Here is a 26,384-nt window from a genome sequence, read left to right as displayed (position 1 = left end):
AGAACCGAAGAAGTTAAAGGCTCTTTTCAAAAAAAAAGAAAGAAAACTGAAGAAGTTTTCTGCCGACGGATTAGAACAAGTTGAATTTTTTTTAATGAATCTTAAAACTATAGGCGATTTGAAAGATATTTAGTCAAACGGTTTACTGTTTGGTTTTAGTATATCGAGAGATGCTTTTCTTTAAAATTTTTGGTTTCTTTCTGAAAAATTACTTGGTCCACCATGGTCTGAAACTAGAATACTTTCTTGCAACCACAACCGAATAACTTCAATGAAACATTTGATATTAGATTTTTATCATCAAATTTGTTGTTAACATAAGTACATATACACTGTAAACAGCATAAAAAGAAAACCAATACGTCGTGCCTGCGTTCTTACATGAAACTGTAGTTGCTAAAGACAAAAAGTAGTAGTCACATTTCAATCCGTGAAGAAAAAAAGCCAAAACCATCTCTTTAGTTACATAAATCCAAACACTGATTTGGTACTTAGATAAGATCTTCTTGAAGAAGACAATAACGTATATGAAACAATGACAGTTTACATTTAAAAGAAGACTCAAAATACAAAATTCAAACCAAAGAAAAAAGGGCCGAAAATAGTAGTGATTGCTGTCTTCCAATGTTTTCGTTTTCATATAAGCAACAGAAACGAACAATATGTGGATGAAAAGGAGAAGAGACTGTATATCATTTGCAGCCCATTAGCATAGAGTTGATGACCTCCATTATAAGTCTGACGGTAGAACGTTTCTGCCTGATGCATTTCGGTAATGGTGCAGAGAATCTAATAGACTTGCTCAAAGATAGGGCGACCGTGGACTGCTGCCATCTGGTCTGATGGGTTAATTAATGGCTGCAACCACATCCGTCATCCAAGCAAGCTTACAGGAGGCTAGCTGCTGCAGCAATGACAAAAGTCACAGCTCACAGAGAGAGAGAGAGAGGTGAGATGACTTGAAAGTGAGACAAAGGAAGAGAACTACTTTAGACTTTGGAGTTGTCATCGTGTGTTTATCAACATTATGAGGATGCTTTTGTAAATAATTTATAGTTGACCCCCTGCAGTTTTGTTTCCTTTATTGGGCCTCATGTTTTTGTAATAACTAATGGGCCTCAAACGTGGCCCAATATAGAATCCTAGTCAAACTTTTTTTTTTTTTCCTAGTCAAACTTAGCTAAGGAGACCGTTGTGAAATTAGTTTAGTGATTCTGATTTAGCTTTAAAAGCAAGTAAATAAAGCCGTAACGTCCCCACACACACAATTTCTCGCCAACAAAACCAACAAACATTCTCTCTTGTCTTAAAGCCTAAATCGAAGAGGAATATCTCGTAATCTCCGGCGACAATCTTTCGTTACAAAGCGGAAAAGAGAGATGTGTTGTGGAAGGATCTGCATGCTGTGCACGTGTTTGATTCTGGTGGTGATCACGATTGGGTTTCTATTCGGATTCGGAGTTTTCAAGGATGGTTTCCACAAGATCCACGATTCCGTCCATCTCGATTGCGATCGGAGATTTGCCTGCGGAGGAGGAGGCGTTGGCCGTCGCGGTTACGGTTTCTCACCTCCCGCCGGTCATTAACTAGATAAACTGCGATTCTTCTTTTAAAAAAAAAAAATCTTTTCTACAGTATTGATTCCTTTGTGTATTCTAATGTTTCGTTAATCAGTTTTTATTTATTTTATTTTAGCTACAATTCAATCAAACTTCGTAACGTCTCTAATTCGTAGTGTTATCATTCTTTTACGTTTAATGCAGTGTTCGCAGCTTTTGAGCAAAGAAAAAGTTAAAAAGTATAAAAAATATAAAAAGATGCCTGATAAGTCTATAGCACTACTCCATTAGTTTTTTTTTATCAATTATAAAAATATAAAATAATTCTTATTCTTATCTACTACACTAAAGTAAAGATTCTCGATGACTACAAAAGTAATATTCTCGCAACGGGTAAACCGTAAACGGCTTATAACAGTTTACAAAATTTGCGGAGTGGTTAATGGATCACAGGGGTTACTTATTATGAAAAAGTACTATGGATTAGCGGAAAAAGAAAGAAACTTTATCTCAAATGTCAAATCAGTATATCTGTAAATTGAAAAAAGAAATATAAACGGTCGGGCGGGTAAATCCACAAGTCCAACTAACAAACTAAAACGACTCAGGGGTACTTTCGGGATTCGACCAACTTCGGGTAGAGCCTCTTGCTCCAAAAGCGGGTTTAGGGTCAGTGTGTTGACTTCGTTAAGTAATCTAACAAGGAAACCCAATTGTGAAGCCAGAGAGATACTAACAAAAGAGGAGTACGAGACTACGATTTTAACAAAGATGAGGATCACTGTGATGACCGCCGGCGAACAAATCATTACCCTTGACGTCGATTCACACGAAACCGTAAGTCTTTTCTCCATCTCATAAACCCTAGCTTTCCTGATTCTTCGATTCTTAAAAAATATCACAATGCACTCATCTCGAATTGATCGATGAAGGATCTTGTGTTTGTTTAGCTTCTTCTTCTTCCTTGATTAATCGACCCTTTTGTTGATCATTAGTGTTTTTTTTGGGGTGGGTTTTCTCTGTAGGTTGAGAATGTTAAAGCCCTGCTCGAAGTTGAGGTAAGCGATGATCTCAGATCTCTCTTGTTTATTGTTATTCTGAGAATAAAAAGTCTGAATTCTGCTGAAAGTTAGGGTTTTTAAGAGGTTTTTGGAACTTAAAAAGCTAGTTTTGTGTGTGTTTGTATCAATGAGCAGGCGAGTGTTCCGATTCAGCAGCAGCAGCTCTTGTATAATGGAAACGAGATGAGGAACTCTGATAAATTGAGTGCATTGGGTGTAAAGGACGATGATTTATTGATGATGATGGTCTCCAACGCCTCTTCTGGGTACAACGCTAGATTGAACCTATACTCTATTTTGAATATTTTTTTTTTATTCAATGTAGAGTTACCTACCCTTGGTTTTTGTTTTATATGCATGTGTGATCTCAGTAGTGCGGCGGGGAATGATTTGGGTATGAATCCTGATGGGTCAGCTTCCAACCCTGCAGCTTTTCAGCAACACATTCGGGGTGATTCTAATATTATGGGACAGTTATTCCAGGTCTGGCTTGATCCTAGTTACTATAACTTTAGCTTGAGAGTTATTGTTACTTGGCATCTGTTAGTTAGTTACCTTGGCTTTGATGTTCTGAATTGTAGACGGATCCTGAGCTTGCACAAGTTATCTCTGGAAGCGATTTAAACAAGTTACAGGATGTTTTGCGTTCACGGCATCAACAGCGATCTGTGGTGCAGCGTCAGAAGGAGGAGGAACTCGTAAGCCTTTCGTTTTTAGTTTCAGGGAAAACTAGCTTTTATAAAGTTGCTAGCGTCTCAGTTTTCAGACACATTGAGTTACCACTATCAAAGAATGCTGCTTATGTATTCCCCCACCTTGCAGGCCCTTTTGTATGCAGATCCTTTCGATGTTGAAGCACAGAAAAAAATCGAAGCTGCAATTCGTCAGGTTAACTTTTCTTACTTAAGTTTCATGTACTGAACTCTATTATATGTCTGTAGTTGCAAATAAGTCTTTTGTGATTCCTTGTTGCGAACATTCACTTATGTTTGGTTCTTGTGTTATCCCTAATTAGCTTGTTATCTTTTCGTATCATTCCTGACCTTTTGGTGCTATCTTGAGCAGAAAGGAATTGATGAGAACTGGGAAGCTGCCCTTGAACATAATCCCGAAGGTTTTGCTAGGGTGGTATGTATGCTCTGGTTTATTTTAATGCTTCTGAAATTCCTTAACTATATTGTAAGCACTCTTGATTTTTTTTTTTTCTCATTTCCTTAGATAATGCTGTATGTGGATATGGAGGTCAATGGTATACCTCTAAAGGTAACAATTCCGCTACCAGAATAAACCTCTCCTTTGCTTCCTATCTATCGTTTCCTGGTTATAGATCGTTTGTATGTTTCTAAGCTTATATTTGAAACCATCTCCAGGCTTTTGTTGATAGTGGTGCTCAATCTACAATCATATCCAAGAGTTGTGCTGAGAGATGCGGGTAACTCTTGCAGCTTCTTTTGTTCTGGTACTTACTTTTACTATATAGAATGATGGGAGAATAACTCATGAATCTTGTTTGAATGGGGTTACTTTCAGATTGCTGAGACTCATGGATCAACGGTATAAAGGTATTGCTCAGGGTGTTGGCCAAACAGAGATATTAGGCCGCATTCATGTCGCTCCAATCAAGGTAAAACAGGACAAATTGTTTTTCCTTGTAATGATGTATGTTATCATCCCCTTTGTTATAAAGATCTTTGCAAAATAAATTGAATATCTTCATAACTTGCAGATTGGAAAAAACTTTTACCCGTGTTCATTCATAGTGCTGGACTCACCTAACATGGAGTTCCTTTTTGGCCTCGATATGCTGCGTAAGCATCAGGTAACATCTCCATCATTTGATTTTTGAATTTAATCTATGTGTTTTCAACCAAATGTTAATCTGTTTCTCTCTCTCTCTCTGGTTATCTGTATGTAGTGCACTATTGATTTGAAGGATAACGTCCTGACTGTTGGAGGAGGAGAGGTCTCGGTTCCCTTTTTGCAAGGCTAGTTCTCTCTACCTACCATCTCAGTCTTGAACCCTTTTTTTTTATTTTTGTTTATCTTTAGATTCAGTTAACCTGAAAAAGAACGCTTTTACTTCCTTCAGAGAAAGACCTCCCTTCTCGATTCCTTGATGAAGGTGGTGTTCCGAATCAAGCATCTAGCTCTGGAGCAGCGGTAATAAAAACTTTGCATTTTGCTCATTATCTTTGTGTTTTGATGAACTAATATAGTTGGAAAGAAGTTGTTATTATTAAATTGTTTTTGGTCCCTATAGGTTCCTTCAGGGTTTACAGAGAAGAGTAGTAACACAGTTGCGAGCCCAGCGAATCAACCTTCAAGATCAGAGGTTAAAAAAAAAGCAGTGTTGAAAGTTTAAGCCTCACTTCTCTCTCTATTACTTTGCAGTCTTTGGTAATCATTTTCATAATGTAACCCGCAGGGACCTGAATTTGAAGCGAAGATTGCGAAGCTTGTGGAGTTAGGCTTCTCGAGAGAAGCAGTGGTACAAGCTCTGAGATTGTTTGAAGGAAACGAAGAACAAGCTGCTGGGTTTCTCTTTGGCGGCTGAAGATTATTAGAGAAATAAAATTGTCCCATAAACCAAAACACCAAACAAACTGTGATTTTATAAAGAGAGTCTTTTCAAACTGCCTTTATTATTTGTATCTTATTACCTCTTCTTTACAAAACATAGCAATTGTGTACCATCTCTTAGACCATGTGTTCAAGAGACATCCTCCCTCCAGTTGTTTTATGCTGTCGAGTAAGGCAAGCAGACTATCTTTAATTCGATTAGTATCATGGTTGTGGCGGGACCCACGTGAAAAAAAAGGGGTTGAGATAATCAGGCGCACATTAGCAGCAGTTTCATCATCCCACACGCACGCGCATTCTAGTTTCTAGCCGATAGAATTTGATTACACAAAAAGTAGCTAGCATCAGGGTTTTTAGCCGTTCTCTGAGATTCTTCTCTCTAATAAGGGGAGATGTTGAAACTAGGGTTTAGGTTATCGATTGGCATTCAACACCGCGTGCTCGTGATCCCATGGTTAGTCCTTCTTTCTCTTCTTATGATCCATCTTTGATTGGGCTTCGTTTCAAGAAAAGTTTGAGACTTTGATAGAATTTAAGTCGTGGGTAGCACTGGGTTTTGGGAAATGGACAAGCTTTTCTATCTTCTTCACGTTTTTTATTTTATTTTAGTACTGATTGTTTTGAACTTGTTACCAATGAGGACATACATATACGTTTCTATATAAAGCAAGAACGTAGTTGAAAATCCTCAGCCTTTCACTTGTAGGATGAAGAGACACTCTGTGACGCCAAGAATCTTGTGTTCATCAGAGAAGCGGGATTACAATTCCTCTGGACTCAGTAGGTATGTTCCCAAGAAGTCTCGGGAGATTAGTGAACAAGTGACATCTAAGCCTCTTGATAGCTCTGAGAAGAGTGTAAATGCTAGTAGATGGGATCGTAGTGTATCGGAGTCTATTAAAGCCAAGGGTAACACGAAAGAGGCTAAGGAGGAGGACTTGTATATGGATCTGCAAGACAGAAACGATGCTGGAGGTAGTTACATGGATGTGTCTTTTGATGGCTCTAATGAAGGTATTACTATGAGTTTGGAGAAGGGTATGTCTGCTGGTAGATGGGATCATTGTGTACCCGAGGGACCTAAAGGTGACTTTACAAGAGAGGGTGGAGCTGGTACGTATTCTCACCCGCAGGGTAAAAACGATGCTGGAACGTTCAGGAATGTGTCTTGTGATGATTCTGGGGAAGGTATTATTATTATTATTACATAAGCCTCTGTTTTTGGTACTTCAGTTTCTTATTTATTGAGAGTAACGTTTACATCACTGGGAAGTCTTCTATATTGTTCAAAAATATATTACTATTATTAATCAATCTATCCTAAATTACTATTTAATTAGATTTCACTATCATCTCTGAAATCATGCCTAATGGGACCTACATTTCTGTATTTCTTTGCAGAGTTGGAAGAGAGCAGTGAGGATGATAGATCAACGACGAAACAAGCTTATGATGAAATCAAGCGATATATGGATGCTGAGACTGCCAAGAGTAGCAAAGAAACCCAAGAGGCAGAGAACATGGCTATTCGTTATCTTGGTTTAAGGTTCTGTCTTTCACTTCACCCTTTGATTTTTTCTATAGTAGTAGTAGCTGCTTCAGTTTAAAGTGTATTGTTTCTATCTTCTTACTTTTTTTTTATTTTCTGCAATGGCCTCAGAGCATATACAGCATCTGAGCTGAAGAAGAAGCTCATTGGAAAGAAATATCCTCTTGAAATCGTTGACAGTGTGATCAATGACTTTCAGCACCGGTAAAGATTCCTCTCTGTTTCGTTTTTTTTTCAGTTAAGGATCTCTATCCACTTTACTGATTTACTTGAACCTTTTTTTGTTTTTGTTTTGTGTGTTATTAGAGGTTTCATCAATGATAACTTCTACGCGGAAGCATTCACACGGTCTAGATGGTCTTCCTTAAGTTGGGGACCTAGACGGATCAAGCAAGTAAGTTTTTGCCATTCACATAGTTACAATCACATAGATACTTAAGCAAAGTGGGTACTTTAAATGTGGACCAGGCATTGTTTAAGAAAGGCGTAAGCAACGAAGATTCAGATGCGGCCATAAAGCTTGTTTTTGAGAAAGACAACCAATGCAAAGAAACAGAAGTTAGTCACGGGATGTCCAAGGAAGCGATGGATCAGCTCTATGTTCAGGCGTCAAAGCGGTGGCTCCAAGGCAGAGACTTGCCTGTAGAAAATCGTAAAGCTAGAGTTATACGGTGGCTTCAGTACAGGGGATTCAACTGGGGTGTTGTCTCTCAGCTTATCAAGAGGCTAGAATCTCCACTGTCCTGAGTCTAAAGATCATTTTTTCTACATCTTTATGGTTTTGGTCCCTAGGTTTTTCTAGTTGTTTTGAATTTCTTCCCAGTTTATGTTCGAGTGAAGTTTAGCCCACAGTTTTTACAGTCAATAAATTCATTTATGTAAGTTTCATCCACTCAGGGTTAGCATTTATATATGAGCTCAAAGAATTTTAATGAAATCATCGTTTTTTTTTTCTAAATTTCAATGAGAAGACAAGGTCTAAATACATTAACAACAAATTTTAAATTAGTTTTATTTATAAAAAAGTAATGCAAACTGCATTTTTGAGATTTTGTTAAAAAGGTGATATGCAATGAAAAATATGTGAAAGATGATCATAGCAAATTTATATTATTATTAGTCTATAAGGTTTCCGTAAAGAAAATGGTTATTCTCTACTCTTTCATCAAAAATATTAACTTTATATATTTAGATTAAGTTGTGTTTATATCTTGTAAACTCTTTATGCTATCAATAAAATTCTAATAGTTTATCAGAAAAAATACTGCGAAATTTTTATAACCAAGACTTAAATGATTAATCGGCTTGATATCTAATAGGCATAGTTAAATTGATTCAATTAGATGTGATAGAAACATACTATAAATTTGATATCTTCGTTTATTTAACTATGATTTTATTTTTATTAAGTTGTTATATGTCTTTAATGAAGATTTAAACTTTGTAAAAAAATTATTCTCATCAAATATCTTCGTCAATTAAATATACAAGCTTAAAGATTTCGCATGGAAACATGAAAAAAACACATTTTTGTGTTACAATTTATTTTACACCTTAAAATATCTGAACACTTCCAAATTTGTTCTCATACTTTTGAAATGGACAAAGTTATAGTGACAACAATAAAATTTTGTTTTATGGTTTTCAAAAGAATGTTTCATAATACTAGTAAATTATTTTATTTCTTTTTCAAAAAGAAAATCGCTGATCATGTTATTAATCTTGGATAAGAGAATGAAGAAATAAAATTCGCATGGAAACAAAATACTTTTTCTTGCGATGAAGCTTTGAGAAGCCTTGTTTCTGTTGCAGGCAAGATACACTATTGTTTTGAAGAATCAGCCCCAGGATGTGGGAACTGATGTATTGCTAGTAGAAATTCACAATAATGTTTAAGTATTTGACAAACTTTACTTTGACTTCACGTTTTTGCAAAGTCTTGTAAACCTTGTCAAAAATTACACATCATCAACATTTTTAATAAGGAATCTATGGTATATTGTGAACAAAAAGTGTACACTAAATCATATATAGTGAAACTAAAATCAACTAGCATAAGATTTTGACTTATGCAGACAACATTAAAAAAATTATTACTATTTGTAAGATATTTGGTTGCCCTTATGCTCCCTCTCTCTCTACCTCTTGTCTCCCCCGGAAGCGTACATATGCGTGCTATGACGCTTGGGACATTCACTATCACATATATCTTGAGGATGTTGTTTTTAAAAAAAAGTTATCATAGACATAAAATATTATATTTTAAATTGATTTATATTGAAACTAGTCGAAAATAAGGTATATAATCGCTAAAAACACTACAAATTAGAAGTATTAATTATTATCTATACTTATCCAAGTTGATCAGCGTATTGATCCTTAGTCAAATATACGTTTCCAAGAAACTCTCAGTTTTAGTAACTGAATAGATAGATATCCACAAGCCATTATAAATACGTATTCTCTCTACCAATCACCTCTCACATCAAAAGTTTCTTCATCTTTCTAGATTTGATGGACAGTGTGGTCCATCAAATCTATATATTTTCTAGTTATGGATATGAAAGCTCAGCAAATTATTGTCAAACAATTTTATACTCCTTCTATTTTTTATGTAAGTAGTTTTAGTTGAATGCACAAAGATTAAGAAATATATTATTTATTTTTAAAATAACATTTGGTATATAAATTAAATATATTTAAACCAATCATAAATAAGTCTATATTATTTGATTGGACACACTATATTAATAAAAGTAAAAGTTGCATAAAATAATGAAAACTACTTATATTTTGAAATAAATAAATTTTCCTTAAACTACTTATAATATGAAACGGAGGGAGTAGTAGTTAATCAGATGTGGCATATATTGAATGAAATTAAATGAATAAATCATTATCTTCTACAAACTATTATCAGTATGAGTCAATCTATCTCGTTAACATCGGGAATGTATACATTCTACAACAAGGACATTCCGCCGGAGACAAAATTTTCCATGTTAAATTTTATCTTATTTATAATCTACACAATTATATTTGCAAAATTGGTCATGACACAATTGCAAATACATTTGCATTTGAATACTGGATAATGTTTTTTTGTCCTACTAACCAAAACTAAACAAAATTAAATAGAACAACAAAGAGATATTTGGACCGGACAAGTTCTAAGTTCTAGTTTAGACAATACATTACAAACTGTCCTTTCCTAATATTTTTTTTCGACTGTTAATGGGCCGGGCCGAAATTGACTCAACTGGATGTGGGTAAATCTAACACAAAAAGGTGTGTTAATGGAATGGGTATTTTTTCGCAAACCCCTAAACGGCGTGAATCACAAATCAACCCCGATAAAAAAAAACAAAACGGCACAACGTCTTGGGCAAACTCGCCTCTTCTTCTTCTTTTTACGCAACTTCTTGGCACTTCTCTGACTGAGACACGCGAGAGAGAAGCCTTCCTCTGTGTATTCTTTTTCCGCTTGAAAACGAAGGGCTACAGGGTCCGTAGGGAGAGTAGAAAATCTGATGGGGAAGAGAAAAGAGCGGCGCTTCGCCGCTAATAACACGAGTCGTCGTGTCAAGCTTGATCTCTTCGCGGAACCCTCTGGTATGCTTCGTTTTCAGCTCTTTTTCGATTGATTTTAATCTACTGGGTCGTTTGGAACAACACCAAGGAGTATCTTTTTTGGTAAAAGGATTTGAATTTAGTTAGAATGGTTTATTTAGGGATTCGATCTTGTTTATGAATTGAAGAAAATTGAAGCTAGTTAATGAATATTAGGGATTGGATTAACTATTTATAGATACTGTAGGAGTTTCCCGATATAGTATTGTAGTTATCTCTCTTTTTGATGTATTTTTTTTTGTGCAGGAGATTTGGGTGGCTCAGATGTGCGTTGTGATGGAGTTGAGAAGAAAAAAACAGAGCCTAATGAGTTACCTAAGTCACCTTCGTCTTCAGGTGGGTTCCATCAGCTAGATCTTCACTTCAGCTATATGTAGCAACGCTCCACATCTTAATTGGGAGTGTTCTTATTTGTGTTCCAAACACATGTTATGTTCTTTGCCCCTCCCCCAAAAAATGTTCTCAGAGAGTAGAGAGTGGCTGTGGTGTTGGGGACATCGTATGACATCAGTTCAAGCCAGCCAGGCCACATTGATATTATGAATGAGTTACTCTATTTTTTGCAGCTTCAAGCTTACTAGCTTTATGGGAACTTTCTTCTTCTGGATATAGCTCCTAGCGGTTTGTATGTCTCTGGCTGTTTTGGCGTGCAATACGTAAACTGACTCGGCTTTGTCATTTTATTGTGACAGGTCGCTGATAAATCCTTCCCCAGACGCTATTCTTCATCCTTTTTTTTCAATATAACCTAAAATTGCATATAGCTTTTCTTTTCTAAAAGAATGTCAATTTACATAACTAAAGGCTAGTTATGTATATAGTGGGGATTCCAATGTTTTGACGCTTTAGTCTTTTTTATTTTCAGGGAAGAAAACAGAGAACCCTTTACTTTTACTTGGACAATATAGTGATGAGGAGGTAGAAGAAGAGGAGGAGGAGGATAAGGAGAAGGCAGGTGATGCTGCTGTCGATACTTCTTTAGCCAATAAAAATGAGCAGGTAACAATTATTAACTTCTATATATATATCGGCTTTACTGATGTTATCTCTGTTAGTCCTGATTAATTTTATTTAAACCAGGTTGAAGCACACAAAGATACAAATGTCAAATCTGGTGCAGACACGACTATGCAGATGGTTGACCGACAACAAACAGGGGAGGATTCTTCTGCTTCTTATTTTAAGGCGGAAGGGGGAAGTGGTTATGTCGCAGCGAGTAACTCGACAGCCTTTGATGGACTAAACAAGCAGACAAATCCTTCAGTTCAAGCATCTGGCACCGTGTCTTTAGAGTATCATGCTCCCGCTCCCACGGATGTTACTTCGCAGTGGAAGATGATTTTGCATGAGGAGAGCAATCAGTATTACTACTGGAACACACTAACTGGTGAAACTTCTTGGGAAGTTCCTGCGGTTTTGACTCAAACTGCTACGGCATATGGGACTGGATACAATGATTCTGGGCATATGGTTACAGACGCGTACAACTTGATTTCTGGTGTTGAACCAACCTATTTGCAGCAACCCATGGAAAATATGTACACAGGAACTGATGGTTCGACCTCCCTAACAGCTGAGCTGGGTGAAAGAAGCAAAAGTGAAGATCGTTATGCCAAAAGCTTAGGGAATGATGGTCATCAAGTTGAATGTCAGATAGATACTGCTGTTAATTACCAACCATGTCACGAGGAGCTTACAGGGCCAGGAGTATCAGATCATGTGCAGGCTACTGTTGATCAAGGAGCGACTACTGACCTCCCTTCTCGCCTGTTGAGCCAAACCGAAGGTTTACTGGAGAAGCTGAGGTCTCTGAAGAAGTAAGCATTCTTGTTTTCCCATGTTTGTTTATCTTATTTGAAATATGATTCTCTAATTTTCTAAAAAAATATAGGTCTCATGGGAACTTTCACAGCAATGAGCAGATATCAAAGTTCATACTGGAGCTTGAAGTGAGACATTCTGATGTAAAGGCGCTCTTAAATGATACCTCGCCTTTAGTTTCTTTTTGGCTCCACACTGAGAAAGAACTCAAGCGTCTTGAAGACGCCGTTAACGATGAGATTTACGAGCTTGCAAAATCTGCAGTAATGGATGGAATCGCAGAGACTGACAAGAGCTCTCCCAAAGAAAAGCTGGTAACTGATGAAACTCAGGACAGTGTTGAAGAAGGAGAGTTAGCTCAGTCTGGAAAAACTCTTCATTCAGATGAATCAGCTGATGCGAGTGGTGGCGATGGATCTCCCACTTACTCCCAAAGCAATCCAGCTGAGCAGTCTGATAACGTTACTACTTTAGATGAGATTCAGAAGGTAGGCTCCTCAGTTGTGGAAGATGTTGACATGGATGTGGATATGGAGGTTGAAGAACCAGTTCCAGTGCCTCCTTCCGATAGTAAGATGTTCAGTCAGACAGAGCCATCCAATCTTCACGCAGATGTTCCACCACCTCCGGGGGAAGAATGGGTTCCACCACCGCCTTCTGAGATTGAAGATGTTCCGCCACCACCGCCTGATAGTTTTAGTGAACCAGTTCCTCCACCACCACCTCTTGAAAATGATCATGTCCCTCCACCACCCTTGTCTAGTGACTCTGTGGGAGTACCCTACACCGTACCTCAATCTTACATTCAGCAACCTACTGATTATGCTGCTCAATACAACTTATCCTATCCAGAGTCCAGTTACCAATACATTACTAACGCTGTTGCTCCTAACACTCAGTTCTATGGCCATGTCGACGGATCTCAAGTCTCCCTGCCCCAGTCGGCATATTACTATGAAACTGTTCCCGGTACAAGTGAAGTTGCTCCTGTTGAAGCTTATTACAATCTCAATAGCGTAGCTCCGCTGTTTCCTGTCTCTGCAGAGACAACACTGAATCACGGTGGAGTTGGTTCTATTAACTACAACATCCCAAGCGATTCTTCTAAAGCTGTAGAACCTAGCTCTAAATCCAATGACTCTGCCGAAACAGCATCTTTGAGCTCTGCTACACAATCCACAGATGGTACAGGTGGAGCGTCTGTATTAGCGAAGGGTCAATCTAAAGGTATCATGATCTATCGACTCATCTTATTGTTCTTCTCTAATCGCATTCATAGTTTGAGCGTGGTCTGAGTTTTTGTCATTGGCTTTTGGTAACAGTGAAACGGCCTAAAAAGCGGACAGTTGTTGCTACTACATCCACATTGAGGTCAAACAAAAAGGTTTCTAGTTTGGTGGACAAGGTACGTTGTTTATCTCTTGAAAACCTCCTCACAGTCACACACTCCCTTTTCCTTAAAATTCTGTTAAATACAAAACTTTCAATGTCTCTTCACTTTGTGCTCATCAGTGGAAAGCTGCGAAAGAGGAGCTAAACGATAGTGAAGAAGAGGAAGAAGAAGATAATTACGGGATCCTAGATAGAAAAAGACGACGAGAAATAGAAGAATGGAAGTCACGACAGATTGCGAGTGGAGAGGCTAAAGACAATGCTAACTTCCAACCACTCGGTGGTGACTGGTGAGTTCCTCTTCGTAATGCAAACTTCATTTAGTTGACATGATGTGGTTAACATTGATGATATGATTTTTAGGCGTGAGAAAGTAAAAAGGAGGAAAGAACGAGGGAGACGTGAAGGTGATGATGAGCCTAAGAAGAAAGAAGACGAGCAACAAAAACCTGATCTGACCAAACTCTCAGCACATCTTCCCTCGGGATGGCAGGTATCTTTATTAAGCTCATTAGCCATTTCAGTAGCGTTTTGTTTTGCTAAAGACATTCTCAAACTCACTTTATCATCTCTCTCTCTGGCAGGCTTATTGGGACGAATCTACCAAGAAAACTTACTATGGGAATACAGTTACATCTGAGACCTCTTGGACACGACCCACTTCCAACACCTGAGTCTCTTTATCTGTTATCTTCACCCAAAGTTTTGTACTATTACTTACATTTCTAGAATACATTTGTTTCTTAGATTCTCTCATCTTCATGTAAATCTATTACAGAGCACAACGTGTTACATGTCTCATTTGTTGGAGACAAAATCTTTCTATTAGGAAATACTGTATAACGATTTAACATTCCCCAATGCAGACGCTAATCTTAGTTTCTCAATGCTCAAACCTTACAAACTTGTAAGTTACAAATTTAATTCATTTGTGCAAAAAATGAAAAGAAAGCCAAAGCCTATCTCACGATTTATATGTACACAAACGCATTAGTGTCTAATAAAGTTTGAATTGAAAAGAAACAACATTATATATCATTTAAGAGTTAGAGCCTGCTCCTGCCAACATGGAAAGGTTAGAGGGAATGGATATACAACGTGGCATAAAGGCACCTGAAGGAGCCAGGTTGTGTGGTTTGTGCACATAAACAGTTTAGCTTCAAGCTCGATGACTTTCCCATACCCGCCATCGAGCCAACACCACCACCTGTGCACGTGGAGACATGTTGTAAGCTTCTTGTCTTATCTTGGTCTGACTCCTTATGTTTGGTCTTCATCAACATCACTCTGTTGGCTTCTTCTTTCTCTTTTCCTTCCATTACTTTCTTTTGCTTCTCTTTCTGTTCTTTCTTCGTTTAATTGTTTCTCTACCTTCTTACAAATAGAGAGACCTCTAAAAAAAGTCAAGAATGGAATTATAGAGGTTTAAAGAGTTGAAAAAGTTTTGGTATTAAAAATTAAATTAATGTGCAACTAAAAATAGTGATTTTCCTATCTACAATCTAAAAGAGACTAGATATGCCATTTTCAGATGAAGGAAACAGTAACTTTCTTTTGTGTTTGATTATTTTGGGCTTTACTAATACGATGGGATTTACTGGAACTATTTTGGGCCTTGAAGACAAAATGATTTTTGACTCTGTGACTGTAATAAACAAGGTCTTTTACATAAAGTACAAGTTACAATCAATTGTTACTCAATAATTGATAGTCACATTTACATGTAAGAGTTCCAAACAGTTCAACTTTCTTAATACTTTCAACTCAGGCTAAACTAACATTTGGATGCTAAAATTATAGACAACAAAATCAACATTGTTGGCTAAGAAACAACCATGGCCTATTTTGACATGTAGGACAACAAAATTTTGTTATTTTATCAAGTAAACAACCAAGAACTAAAATGTAGCTAAGACTTACGTTACCAGTTTTCCTGAATAAAACCTTGTTCTAGCTTTTAGTATTTCAAAAATAAAACCTAAGGTAAGATTAGACCAAAGAAAGACTTCAAACTTGAGCGCTAAAGAAAGATGAATTCACTTTGTGCATAGGTTCTTAAGCTATTTCTTACGATAACGCAAACTACTAAGCAAGGGATAGAGTTACTTAAAGCGAGTTACTGATCATCTAACAAGAGACTACCAGCTGATCATTCTTATGACAGTGACAAATACACTCCAAATCCCAAATATGCTAAAGTCTAGATAACACAATCTAAGTCTGAGAGATAGAAAAGAAGCAAAACTTAAGTTAAACATAACACACACAAACTAGAATATGTCTAATATGGCAATTAAAAACTTTAAGATGCTCTTCCCTGTCCTTATCAAATCCTTCCTGATGTGGCCGCTACATGAGATAACTCTAGTTTCCTCTATAGCATGCACCTACGCGAATCTAGAGAAATAGCGTCTACCAAAAGGATCTGAACGGTTTCGAGCCTATCTTGCATATGGATGGTATCGACTACTGCTACTATAACCTCTGCCATATGGACCAGGAGCACCTGCTCCTTCATAACTTCCACCTGGGCCACCTGATTCATATCCCCCACCATAACCTGGGCCACCACCATATCCCCCGTAGCCTTCCCCTCCTCCACGACCATATCCACCACCACCATAACCACCACCACCGGCTCCATAACCCTCAGCACCAAACCCGCTGCCATAGGGTCCAAAACGACTAGAATAGCCAAGGGGTGGTTCACTCCTGTAACCTAAACTAGCACCCCCATAGCCACCATACCCTCCTCCAAACTCAGGGCCTACACCGCCACGACCATACCCATACCCCCCAGGAAACCTACTAGGAGGACCTCCATGCGACCTAATTGGACCTGGAGGAGGACCATACCCTCCATCAAAACCTCCGTAAGGTCCACCGTAAGCGCCACCATAACTATCGTTAAAGGAAGAACGGCCTCTAGGGTGACTACCATAAGAAGGAGGTGAACGAAGGTTCGAAGATTTCTTTGGTTCGGCTTTCTTGATCTCCACCTACAACAAAGCAACTTAATTAACCTAGGCTACGCTAACGGTTGCCAAACTAATACCAAGGGTGTTTCTAGCTTACTATGGCAAGCTAATGGGTAGTACTAAGCTTAACGTGCAATACAATTTTTAAGACCTAATTCAAACAAAGCTTTTTACCTGAGTGTCTGCCATGTCGACCATGTTTCCTTTGGACAACAACTCATCAACAACCTCCTCGCTGTCGAAAATCACAAAACCGAAACCTCGAGACCTGTTTGTTTCATGGTCTCGGATAATCTGGTGCTCCACTATGGTCCCATACTTGGCAAAAAAGTCCTTAAGCTCATCTAAAACAACACAAACAATAAGCAAGCACCAAAAAAAAAAAAAACCAATAACACTCATGAGAAAAAGATGAACTTTATTTATACCTTCAGTAACAGAAGAGGGTATACCACCAACGAAAATCTTCTTAGTCTTGAAATCCTTAGACTGATTCCCACCACCACCACCACTACCAGCACCTTTCGGAATCGTCCTCTTGATCTCAACCTAGTTCCAACAAACAAACTATTGATCAACATTGTATGCTTATTAATTAACTAACATCCCATATAATATTAGTACAACGAGAGAGAGAGAGAGAGAGAGAGAGACCTGTTTGCCATTGAAGGTATGAGTGTCTTCGATGACTTGATCGACAACAGAAGGATCAGCAAAGGTGATGAAACCGAAACCTCTAGGTAGCCCAGTGTGCCGATCCCTCATTATCACCGAGTCTGTAATCTCTCCGTACTTTCCAAAGTGCTTATTGAACTCAGCTGCCAGCAGTCAAAAAGTCAACATCAAAATCCAAATCCAATCACTAACAGATAGGCAACGAGAAGAAGAAGGGGGAGGGGACTTACTGTTAGTGGTGTCTTTGTGTAATCCTCCGATGAATATTTTCCTGCGAGATTCGGAATCCAAAACATCAATATCTGCTACAACAGAAAGATACAAAGGAGAGGGAGAGAAGGAGAGAAGGTTACCCTGGGCTAGCGCCATCGCCGGATTGAAAGTTTTCGTTGCGAGATCTGGACCCCATCTTGATTCTCGAGTGTTTATGATTTGAACGAGAAGCTTAGATCCCGAGAGAAAGATCGAGAGAGCTTAGGGTTTTTTCTTTTTCTTTTTCTTTTTTTTTTTTGTTTGGAGGAGCTGCGGAGCTGATTCGATCGTAGATCTGAGATACCTACGCCACACTTCGTATATATAAGGGAATGAAGAGAAAAAAAACAATTTTCCATTTTTGATTTTTAAGGGAGGTCTAAAAAGTAAAAAATTAATGTTGACAGTGGGATTTGAACCCACGCCCTTTCGGACCAGAACCTTAATCTGGCGCCTTAGACCAACTCGGCCATATCAACCTTGTTGTTCCACGTCTTCGTATCTTTTATATGTACTAGTAACGTCAGCGTATAGAGAGCGGTAATTTTATACGGACTATATATGAAGTCTTTTCTTCAAGTCATCTCTCCCTCCCATTACTCTCTACTCCTCTCTCCTCCCTCCTCTCTCTCTCTAAAACCTAAACATGACTACCACCAACGGCGGCGATGCGGCGGGCTCTAGGGTTTCGATTCCGGCCGATCTGCGTGAGACCTTTCAGAGCATCAGAGACTACACAGGGAAACAACATTCCGACGAGGATATCCTCTCCGTCTTCAAGGATTGCTTCAACGATCCTCATGAGACCGCTCAGAAGCTCCTCTTTCTAGGTTAATTTTGCCCCCCCCCTTCCCTTTAGGCTTTCTGCATTAGGGTTTTGTTTTCTGCTTAATTAACTGAGCTCGCGCTTCTCCTAGGGTTTTTAAAAGTTTGTTTTGTTATGTTAATAGTTCGACAAGGGGTTTTGGTTTTGTGTTTGGGAAGATGATGTGATTGTGTCGGGATAAAGTTTGTATGCGAATTGTGTTTGGTTTGGTTAGGATCGATGTGCCCTGGGAATGTTCAAAGTAGGAATCTTTTTGACTACTAATATGGAATATTCTGAATTTTTGGTTTTTATGACTAGGAACTGTTGTTTAGTAGTTAGTGTTCACAGATTTTCTCTGTAAGATGATGGAACGGTAAAAAGAGATTGAAAAAAAAAAGATCTGATTGTGATGAGTGAGTGATTACAAGTTTTGGATTTCTAGATCAACATAGTGATTTATGGCTTTGGTTTTGGTGGCACTTTAGTTGATGATTGGGCCATGTACTCATATGATCTTTTGGAATGTTTTCAGATACATTTCATGAGGTGAGAAGCAAACGGGAGAGGAAGAAAGAGGTAAGAGGTTCTCTCTCTCTCTCATTGTTATTGTTATGATGAATCCCTTCCTGTTGCAAAAATGTTTCTTTCTTATAACTTGCGTTATCAGTTATCACAATCTGTGGTGTGTCCTCTGTGGGAAATTCATGATTAATGTGTCCTGCCCTGTTTGCAGAATTTAGTGCCGAAAACACAAGAAAAGGCGGGCAGGAATGGTCGGAGGAACTTCGCTTCAAATTACACTGGTGATTGTTCTCTACATAATACTCTTTTAACTTATGTAATTTCTCACGTCCCTTAACTTATCTCTTTGTTGATTTTCAGCTGCTAATAATGGAAGAAGTGGAGGTTTTAGAAGGCAGAGTGGAGCTAATCACAGTATGAGAGGTTCCGGAGCTGCTTCGCCTGCTCCTAGCAAAGCATCAACCGACACACTACCTTGTTCCATTAAGTAAGTATCCCATACATATCTTTCCTTCTATTTTTTTTTTACAGTTTGGATATGGGCCTCCTAAAGCATTATTCTTTTTTTTTCAGGGCGTCTAACCGAAATATTACAGAAGAACATCCTTCCTCCAAGTCTACTTCCTCTTCCGATGATGTTGCTGAGCTGACGAAGTCTAAAGCAAGTGAAACTGTACCCGTTTCAGATTCTGTTGTACAAAACAATACTCAATATGCTGTAGATGGATCTTCTATGAGCTCACAGCAATCATCTACTTCTGCTCAGCAATCAGCCACTTCTAATTTCGGTAGCCAGTCAGATCAAGGTATTCTTCTAGCTTAAGCAGGTTATGGGCTTCAGAATGTTTCCTGAGTTCGATTGCAGAGACTAATTTGATTCGACCTTTGGCTTTTTTTCCCCTTCTTGGAACAGTCACTAGGAGTGAGGCTGCAGCCCATAAAGTCAATAATCAATCGCTTCTGAAGTCAGATGTTGGTGAACGGCCCCATGTAACATTCCCTGTCCACCTTCAGGTTGCCAAAATGTTTGAAAATGGTCTGACGTTTGGAAGCTTCGATTCCAGTTTTGTCAAAGAGACACCTTGTGACAATTTTACTTTTGGGCGTGATGACTCCACGATCAAGTCTTCCCATGGGACAGCAGCCTATGGGGATTCAGATTGGTTAGTGAATGACATCTACTTTAAGTAAATATATTACAGTGTTGTTTGCTTCTACATTCTCATGAACAGCTCAAATGTCTCATATGAGTGAATATTCGTATACAATAATTTGGTTTGCAGGGAAGATATATCAACTATTTCTCAAGATAAGGATCATGATATTTCAAATGCAGTATCTGAAACCGAGCTTAAACTTGTAGAAGGTTCCGAAGTAGATAAAATGAATGAGGAGTCTTCACCAATCAAAGACATTCACCAGGTCAGTTGTGTTCAAGAGGCCACACACAATGTCATCATGAGGCCAACCTTTCTTGCTAGTGTATTTGAGTACAATGCTTAACCACTGACTTTTATATATTGTTGATAATTGCAGGCTGCAAATTGTGATGGTACACCTATCTCCTACCCTGATCAGTGTTCCATAGCAGCCTCTCAACAGGCAATGAACCTTTTCAGACAACAACAATACCCTCTAAACTTTTTCCCTTACGGTCTCTATTATCCACCACCCTTTTATATGCCGCAACCATACATTCACCAGTTCTTGAGCCCAAACGGGTACCAACAACAGTCTTACTTACCGCCTCAAGATGATGCTCCACTACCTCCTGGAGATAAACTCCCTCTCCCTCAGATCAAATCAGGAACTAACATCGGAAACACTCCACCTATCACATTTCCATCACCGTATGATTCGTACGCAGCTGCTTTTAACCACATCCCATCAGCAGCCACCGTAGAATCTACCAACAAGGAAGAAAAGAAGGAAGACTACATAACTGGACAAATGGTTAGTTTTTTTACCGTCTCTCCTCTCTCACTCATTGCGTCTTATGCTAGACGTTAACATAGTTTCCATGTGCGCAGAGTCTAGCTAACCTGCAGGCTAGTGCCATGTACAACTTATCCCTTCAGGGCCAGCCATTAGCTTTCCCAACCTTGCAGGCTGGGTTCACAGGAATATACCAACAAACACAGCCCATACTGCAGGCTCCAGTGAACGAACAACCCATAGGACCCCCGCTCATACCTAATCAGCAATCTCAAGCTGCACCCACGAATATGAACAACAACTACTAGGTCAAGCAGAGATACATTTCAGATTGGTAAGAAGATATATTCAAGTCTTGATTTTTGAGTGATTCTATGCGTAAATAGTTAGGAAACATCACCCCCAAAGATGAAGTTAGTGTGTGACCAGAGAGAGAGAAATGGTGTCTTGGTTCTTTAGTAGACATCCATGTGTAGTACTTTTTGAAACAGATGATGTCTGGTTCGTTTGTAATTCTTCCGAACTTTACAAATATAAACAAGTTCTCATTATCTGAGCATTGTACTACACTCATTCTACACCTTAACAATGAAAGCCATAAAGTAATCAACTTTGATATCTCATTTTCTTGTGCAAGTCAACACAGCATAAACTAAAAAAAAAACTTAATTCCATTAAACTAAGAGGCATTTAAAGAATGTGTTCTACCAAACTAACACCATGATAGAAGGAAAGAAAAAGAGAACACAAAAAGTAAGAAAGTTTCAGGTTTGACACAGTTGATCCACACACTTCATTCCATTATATAACAATGCCCTACCTTAAGAACAACTCCTTGCATCACAAGACTAACCCAAAAAAAAAATGGAGATCAAAAGATCTACAGAAGAACTTGAAGACAACCATGTAATGCAGATTTCAGGAAGCAATGGCATAGTTCACAACATGGAGTTCATGTCCCAAGCTTACCTCAGAAACCAATACTCATCCGAAATTGACATCCATGAAGAATTCGTTTCTCCTTATCCTCATGAAGATGCCCCTCTTCCCATCTTCCTCAAGGTCCCTCCATCTCTCTCTCTCCTTGGTTTCTGTTTACTTTCTGTTTCAGGCTACAAGACAGGCTCATTGGGTTATTAGCTGCAGTTTGAAGATGTGGAGTATAAGGTGAGAAACATCCAAGCTAGCTTGAAAACAATGGTGTCGAAGGTGGTGACACATACTAATCAAGATCCAGACGGGTACAAGCACATTTTGAAAGGTATTACAGGAAGCACAGGTCCAGGAGAAATCCTAGCACTAATGGGTCCTTCCGGTAGTGGAAAAACTACTCTCTTGAAAATAATGGGAGGAAGATTGACAGATAATGTCAAAGGGAAGCTTACTTACAATGACATTCCTTACAGTCCCTCTGTCAAGAGAAGGTAAGATATCTGACACACGCATGCAAAGTTGCTCAGTTTCTCAATATTCGCTCATATTTGATCCTTTTCTTTTCCAGAATTGGATTCGTTACACAAGATGATGTTCTGCTGCCACAACTTACTGTGGAAGAGACCTTGGCATTCGCTGCGTTCTTGAGACTTCCAAGTAACATGAGCAAGGAACAGAAGTACGCTAAAGTGGAGATGATTATCAAAGAGCTTGGCCTTGAAAGGTACATTCTCTTCAAACATGTGCTTGATGATATATTGGTGATGACCAGACACATATCTTGTAGACACTAAACTGTTTTATTCTTGAATAACCCTTAAAAGATGCCGTCACACAAGAGTTGGAGGAGGTTTTGTCAAGGGAATATCAGGTGGAGAAAGGAAAAGAACGAGTATAGCATACGAGATTCTCGTAGATCCTTCCTTGTTGCTTCTGGACGAGCCAACCTCTGGACTTGACTCCACTTCTGCCACCAAGCTTCTTCATATTCTGCAAGGAGTGGCTAAGGTGACATCATTTTTATTACCTGCAAACAGATATAGAAAGCATAAGATTCTATTTTTTGGTTTTGCAGGCAGGAAGGACTGTTATTACAACAATTCACCAACCCTCAAGCAGAATGTTTCACATGTTTGACAAGCTCCTACTGATCTCAGAAGGCCACCCTGCATACTATGGCAAAGCAAGAGAAGCTATGGAGTACTTCTCATCTCTGAGAATCTTACCTGAAATTGCAATGAACCCAGCAGAGTTTTTGCTAGACTTGGCAACCGGACAGGTGTCAGACATTAGCCTCCCTGAAGAACTATTGGCTACAAAAACCTCCCAACCTGATTCTGAGAACGTGATTGTGAAAGTAAGGATGAGATGGGAGTCATAAAACTATATAACTTGTGTATCTAATGGGACTCAGTTCTTGTGTTGTAACTGCAGTACCTGCAACTAAGGTACAAGACAGACTTGGAGCCAAAAGAGAAGGAAGAAAACCATAGAAATACAAAGGCTCCAGAGCATCTTCAAATAGCAATCCAAGTGAAGAAGGACTGGACGCTTTCATGGTGGGATCAGTTCATGATTATATTCAGAAGAACATTCAGAGAGCGGCGTAGAGATTACTTTGATATGCTAAGGCTAGTTCAGTCACTTGGCGTGGCCGTTGTGTTGGGTCTACTCTGGTGGAAATCAAAGACAGACACAGAGGCACACCTTAGAGACCAAGTAATGAAACTACAAAGTTTTTTTTTTTTTTTTTTGCGTTTGTATTAAAGCTATAGGCCTCCTGATTATCTAATAAGCTTGTACTGCAGGTTGGTTTGATGTTCTATATCTGCATCTTCTGGACATCTTCATCGCTCTTTGGAGCAGTTTATGTGTTCCCCTTCGAGAAGATATACCTGGTGAAAGAAAGAAAAGCAGACATGTACAGGCTAAGCGTGTACTACGTATGCAGTACACTATGTGATATGGTGGCACACGTTTTGTACCCTACATTCTTCATGATCATTGTCTACTTCATGGCTGGGTTCAGTAGGACAGTCCCCTGCTTCCTTTTCACCGTGTTGACAATACTACTTATAGCCATAACTAGCCAAGTAAGCATAACAAAGCTTGAGACCACTCAGTTTCTGAGACTGAAACATATGTTCATTCCAATGTAACTGCAGGGTGCAGGAGAGTTCTTAGGAGCTTCGGTGTTGAGCATTAAGAGGGCTGGTATGATCGCCTCTTTGGTACTAATGATGTTTCTTCTAACAGGAGGTTACTATGTTCAGGTGCAAATCATAACTTGGATGGATTGCTCTTTGTAGTGAATCATAGCTACATGCTGTTTTTGAAAATCTAACTACTTGATGCACCTTGCAGCACATACCCAAGTTCATGCAGTGGCTGAAGTACTTGTCCTTCATGCACTACGGCTTCAGACTGCTTTTGAAAGTTCAGTACACAGGGGACCAAGTTTTCGATTGTGCGAGCAAAGGCGGCTGCAGGACACTGCAGAGCTCATCATCCTTCGACACAGTTAACTTGAATGGTGGTCTAGAAGAACTGTGGGTTCTGCTTGGCATGGCATTTGGCTACCGTCTTTGCACATACTTCTGCCTTCGCAAGAAAATAAGCATTTGTCATCTTTGAAAAGGAACAAGTGAGAACTGCAGAGACCAAAAATATATGTAACAGAGATCAGAAACGACTCTATCAGGCTATTTCCAGTTTTGTGCCAATGGTGTCAGTGATAGATAAGAATCTAGTAGAAATCTGAGAAATAGCATTAAATTCAAACGCATAAGCTTTTTTATATTAAACAATAAGAAGTTGGGTTCAGTATTAGTACAAGAGACAACATAAACCCAGACAGAATAAAGAGGCTTAGCAACAAATAACACTCTTGTTCAAATCACTTCATGTATCTGTGTAGGAACTTTCTGTGGAAGTCATTCCTGATTGTATCATTGATGAAGCGCTTTGGTGCTTTCATTTCTCCACGTGCCTGATTCTTGAACACCACATCATCATCCCACCTGAAATGAAGAAATTTAGTTTTTAGTATCTGCCTCCAAGAATTAATATAATCCCAAGATTCATGAAGACACAAGACTTCAAAAGATGCTAACCTTCTTTTGACACTAAACGAAGTGGGAGTGGTGTTAAGCAGTGGGTTTCCTTTGAGAAGCTCCTCTTCTTTGGCGTTTAGCTCTTCCATCTGCTGCTGTTTTTCCTGAAAAAGGTAAATAACACATATTAAGACAAAACTTCCGTTATGTTAATGTGTTTGATCGGAGCAAAATCATCTCACAGAAAAGAAGACATACCTTCCTGAGCCTCTCCTCAATTCTTTCTTTCTTTATTTGGTCGAGTTCAGCCATAAGAGCTTCAGTGTCATCCTCATCATCGTCACTTTCGTCATCACTAACAAAGACAAACATATCGTAAGATAACTTGAAGGAAATTATGACTCTTTCAGTTGACATAATTCATCAAAAACTCTCGAAAAAGATAACAAGGAGTTAAAACATTTTCCCTAAAGTTTAGCACAGAATCAACAACTGCATATTCCCAAAACCATGGCTCAGATGAAAAGCATTGAGTACATCCCTAGCAAAGAGTCTTTAGCCAAATCTAAAAAGCGCACACAAACAAAAAAGAACTGGAATAGGAAGACAAGAAATGAAAGAATAGTTACCTATCATCCTCATCGTCACTTTTGATATCAACATCAGAATCATCAGCATCTACACTGCGAGGAACAATCCGATCTTCAGGGTCCCTTTTAGAGCCTAAAAGCAGGATATCAAAGTTAGAAAACATATGATCAAACTACATATAATCAATTTTTTTTTAAAAAAGTGATTTTCACTAACCTTCCAGTAATAGCTGATTCCCTCTCCTGCGGTCTCTATCATCTAATGACAAAAAAAAAAAGAAACAATACCTCGTTACTGAAAGAAACAAAGGAAGAAGCTTTACAAAAAAAAATCATATCGAAAAAGGCTTCAAATTTACCAGTGTAGGATTTGTCTTTGGAAGCTAAGTGTCTCCTCTCACGCTCTTCAAGCTCGTCACGAAGGTTCTTCTTCTGCACTTCCTCTTGAGTGTGTTGCCCTTCCCTCCTGCCCCAACCCAAAAAAAAAACAAGAAAAAACAAGACGCGTTACGATACATACATCTCATAAACAATCAAATCTCAAAAGCAGAACTAAACCCTAAAAGATCAAATCTTCCACAGATACTACTATATTGAAATAAATAAACCCTAGAATCTCATCAATCAAAGATGAATTCGATTATGATTCAGATGTAATCGTATTGAATTGAAGGAAAAAGAACAAGTTTTTTGACGAAGCTCTCACCTAGGCTTTAGAGTTGTATGAGCGGCGACATCACGAGACGAATACTTCTGAGAGGCGCCGAAGATACGAGCACCACCCTGCTCGTTACCTCCCTTGGCCGGTGCCCACGTTGGCCTTGCTGCAGTCGTCATCTTCGGATAATAACCCTAATTCCCAAATCAAGGAGACGAATCAACCAAAATCGATTGATCGAGAGAGAGAAGAGAGTCAAAAGTTTTCGATTAATCGATTTTTAGAGAGGTGTATATTGAAACCCGAACCGACTCGACATTAACCGACCCGGAACCAAACCACCCGAATCAGTCATTTAGAACACTGTTACACAAATGACCGTTTTGCC

General features: G+C 38.7%; 7 protein-coding genes and 1 non-coding gene across 12 annotated transcripts; 5 read left to right on the top strand and 3 right to left on the bottom strand.

Annotated features, from left to right (window-relative positions):
* The first annotated feature begins 2,246 nt into the window (after positions 1 to 2,246).
* LOC108813308 (protein DNA-DAMAGE INDUCIBLE 1) lies at positions 2,247 to 5,313 on the top strand. The gene is made up of 15 exons (XM_018585835.2): positions 2,247 to 2,396; positions 2,585 to 2,617; positions 2,756 to 2,886; positions 2,992 to 3,103; positions 3,202 to 3,318; positions 3,443 to 3,508; positions 3,686 to 3,748; positions 3,839 to 3,883; positions 3,991 to 4,052; positions 4,151 to 4,244; positions 4,347 to 4,439; positions 4,536 to 4,605; positions 4,710 to 4,780; positions 4,881 to 4,952; positions 5,046 to 5,313. The coding sequence occupies exons 1-15, from the start codon at positions 2,331 to 2,333 to the stop codon at positions 5,172 to 5,174; spliced, it is 1,224 nt and encodes a 407-aa protein (XP_018441337.1). The 5' UTR covers positions 2,247 to 2,330; the 3' UTR covers positions 5,175 to 5,313.
* A 146-nt stretch (positions 5,314 to 5,459) lies between these two features.
* Positions 5,460 to 7,707, top strand: LOC108813309 (uncharacterized). The gene is made up of 6 exons (XM_018585836.2): positions 5,460 to 5,654; positions 5,907 to 6,388; positions 6,602 to 6,746; positions 6,861 to 6,953; positions 7,056 to 7,143; positions 7,218 to 7,707. The coding sequence occupies exons 1-6, from the start codon at positions 5,593 to 5,595 to the stop codon at positions 7,494 to 7,496; spliced, it is 1,149 nt and encodes a 382-aa protein (XP_018441338.1). The 5' UTR covers positions 5,460 to 5,592; the 3' UTR covers positions 7,497 to 7,707.
* Positions 7,708 to 10,121: 2,414 nt separating this feature from the next.
* On the top strand, positions 10,122 to 14,487 carry LOC130496924 (uncharacterized). 5 transcript variants are annotated; one of them, XM_056989614.1, is made up of 9 exons: positions 10,122 to 10,361; positions 10,626 to 10,715; positions 11,245 to 11,378; positions 11,460 to 12,196; positions 12,271 to 13,427; positions 13,523 to 13,605; positions 13,713 to 13,882; positions 13,956 to 14,085; positions 14,177 to 14,487. In XM_056989614.1, exons 1-9 carry the CDS (start codon positions 10,280 to 10,282, stop codon positions 14,264 to 14,266), a joined length of 2,673 nt encoding a protein of 890 aa, XP_056845594.1. In that variant the 5' UTR covers positions 10,122 to 10,279; the 3' UTR covers positions 14,267 to 14,487. The 5 variants fall into 5 exon arrangements, with proteins under 5 accessions (XP_056845594.1, XP_056845595.1, XP_056845598.1 ...); XM_056989615.1 differs by having other exon boundaries at positions 10,303 to 10,361; positions 10,626 to 11,071; XM_056989618.1 differs by lacking the exon at positions 10,122 to 10,361 and adding an exon at positions 10,946 to 11,071.
* A 1,207-nt stretch (positions 14,488 to 15,694) lies between these two features.
* Positions 15,695 to 17,806, bottom strand: LOC108811827 (heterogeneous nuclear ribonucleoprotein 1). The gene is made up of 6 exons (XM_018583926.2): positions 17,599 to 17,806; positions 17,476 to 17,516; positions 17,225 to 17,388; positions 16,999 to 17,119; positions 16,745 to 16,914; positions 15,695 to 16,591 (listed from the first exon to the last, which is right to left on the bottom strand). Exons 1-6 carry the CDS (start codon positions 17,652 to 17,654, stop codon positions 16,034 to 16,036), a joined length of 1,110 nt encoding a protein of 369 aa, XP_018439428.2. The 5' UTR covers positions 17,655 to 17,806; the 3' UTR covers positions 15,695 to 16,033.
* Positions 17,807 to 17,895: 89 nt separating this feature from the next.
* On the bottom strand, positions 17,896 to 17,976 carry TRNAL-AAG (transfer RNA leucine (anticodon AAG)). The gene has a single exon. It is a non-coding gene; the product is annotated as a tRNA-Leu (tRNA).
* A 120-nt stretch (positions 17,977 to 18,096) lies between these two features.
* LOC108806783 (GBF-interacting protein 1) lies at positions 18,097 to 21,313 on the top strand. The gene is made up of 9 exons (XM_018578974.2): positions 18,097 to 18,327; positions 18,838 to 18,881; positions 19,039 to 19,108; positions 19,188 to 19,314; positions 19,401 to 19,633; positions 19,741 to 19,990; positions 20,111 to 20,249; positions 20,364 to 20,780; positions 20,858 to 21,313. Exons 1-9 carry the CDS (start codon positions 18,144 to 18,146, stop codon positions 21,068 to 21,070), a joined length of 1,677 nt encoding a protein of 558 aa, XP_018434476.1. The 5' UTR covers positions 18,097 to 18,143; the 3' UTR covers positions 21,071 to 21,313.
* A 279-nt stretch (positions 21,314 to 21,592) lies between these two features.
* LOC108806349 (ABC transporter G family member 26) lies at positions 21,593 to 24,524 on the top strand. The gene is made up of 9 exons (XM_018578441.2): positions 21,593 to 21,824; positions 21,909 to 22,186; positions 22,264 to 22,419; positions 22,520 to 22,703; positions 22,771 to 23,052; positions 23,130 to 23,414; positions 23,504 to 23,788; positions 23,861 to 23,968; positions 24,060 to 24,524. Exons 1-9 carry the CDS (start codon positions 21,627 to 21,629, stop codon positions 24,327 to 24,329), a joined length of 2,046 nt encoding a protein of 681 aa, XP_018433943.1. The 5' UTR covers positions 21,593 to 21,626; the 3' UTR covers positions 24,330 to 24,524.
* Positions 24,466 to 26,305, bottom strand: LOC108806350 (uncharacterized). The gene is made up of 7 exons (XM_018578442.2): positions 26,045 to 26,305; positions 25,698 to 25,804; positions 25,556 to 25,597; positions 25,378 to 25,471; positions 25,007 to 25,103; positions 24,809 to 24,912; positions 24,466 to 24,715 (listed from the first exon to the last, which is right to left on the bottom strand). The coding sequence occupies exons 1-7, from the start codon at positions 26,173 to 26,175 to the stop codon at positions 24,592 to 24,594; spliced, it is 699 nt and encodes a 232-aa protein (XP_018433944.1). The 5' UTR covers positions 26,176 to 26,305; the 3' UTR covers positions 24,466 to 24,591.
* Between the last annotated feature and the right edge of the window lie 79 nt (positions 26,306 to 26,384).

Source organism: Raphanus sativus, chromosome 6, assembly GCF_000801105.2.
Source record: "Raphanus sativus cultivar WK10039 chromosome 6, ASM80110v3, whole genome shotgun sequence".
NCBI lineage: Eukaryota > Viridiplantae > Streptophyta > Magnoliopsida > Brassicales > Brassicaceae > Raphanus > Raphanus sativus.
Note: the sequence above shows the minus strand (reverse complement) of the source record. Positions and strands in the feature narration are given on the sequence as shown.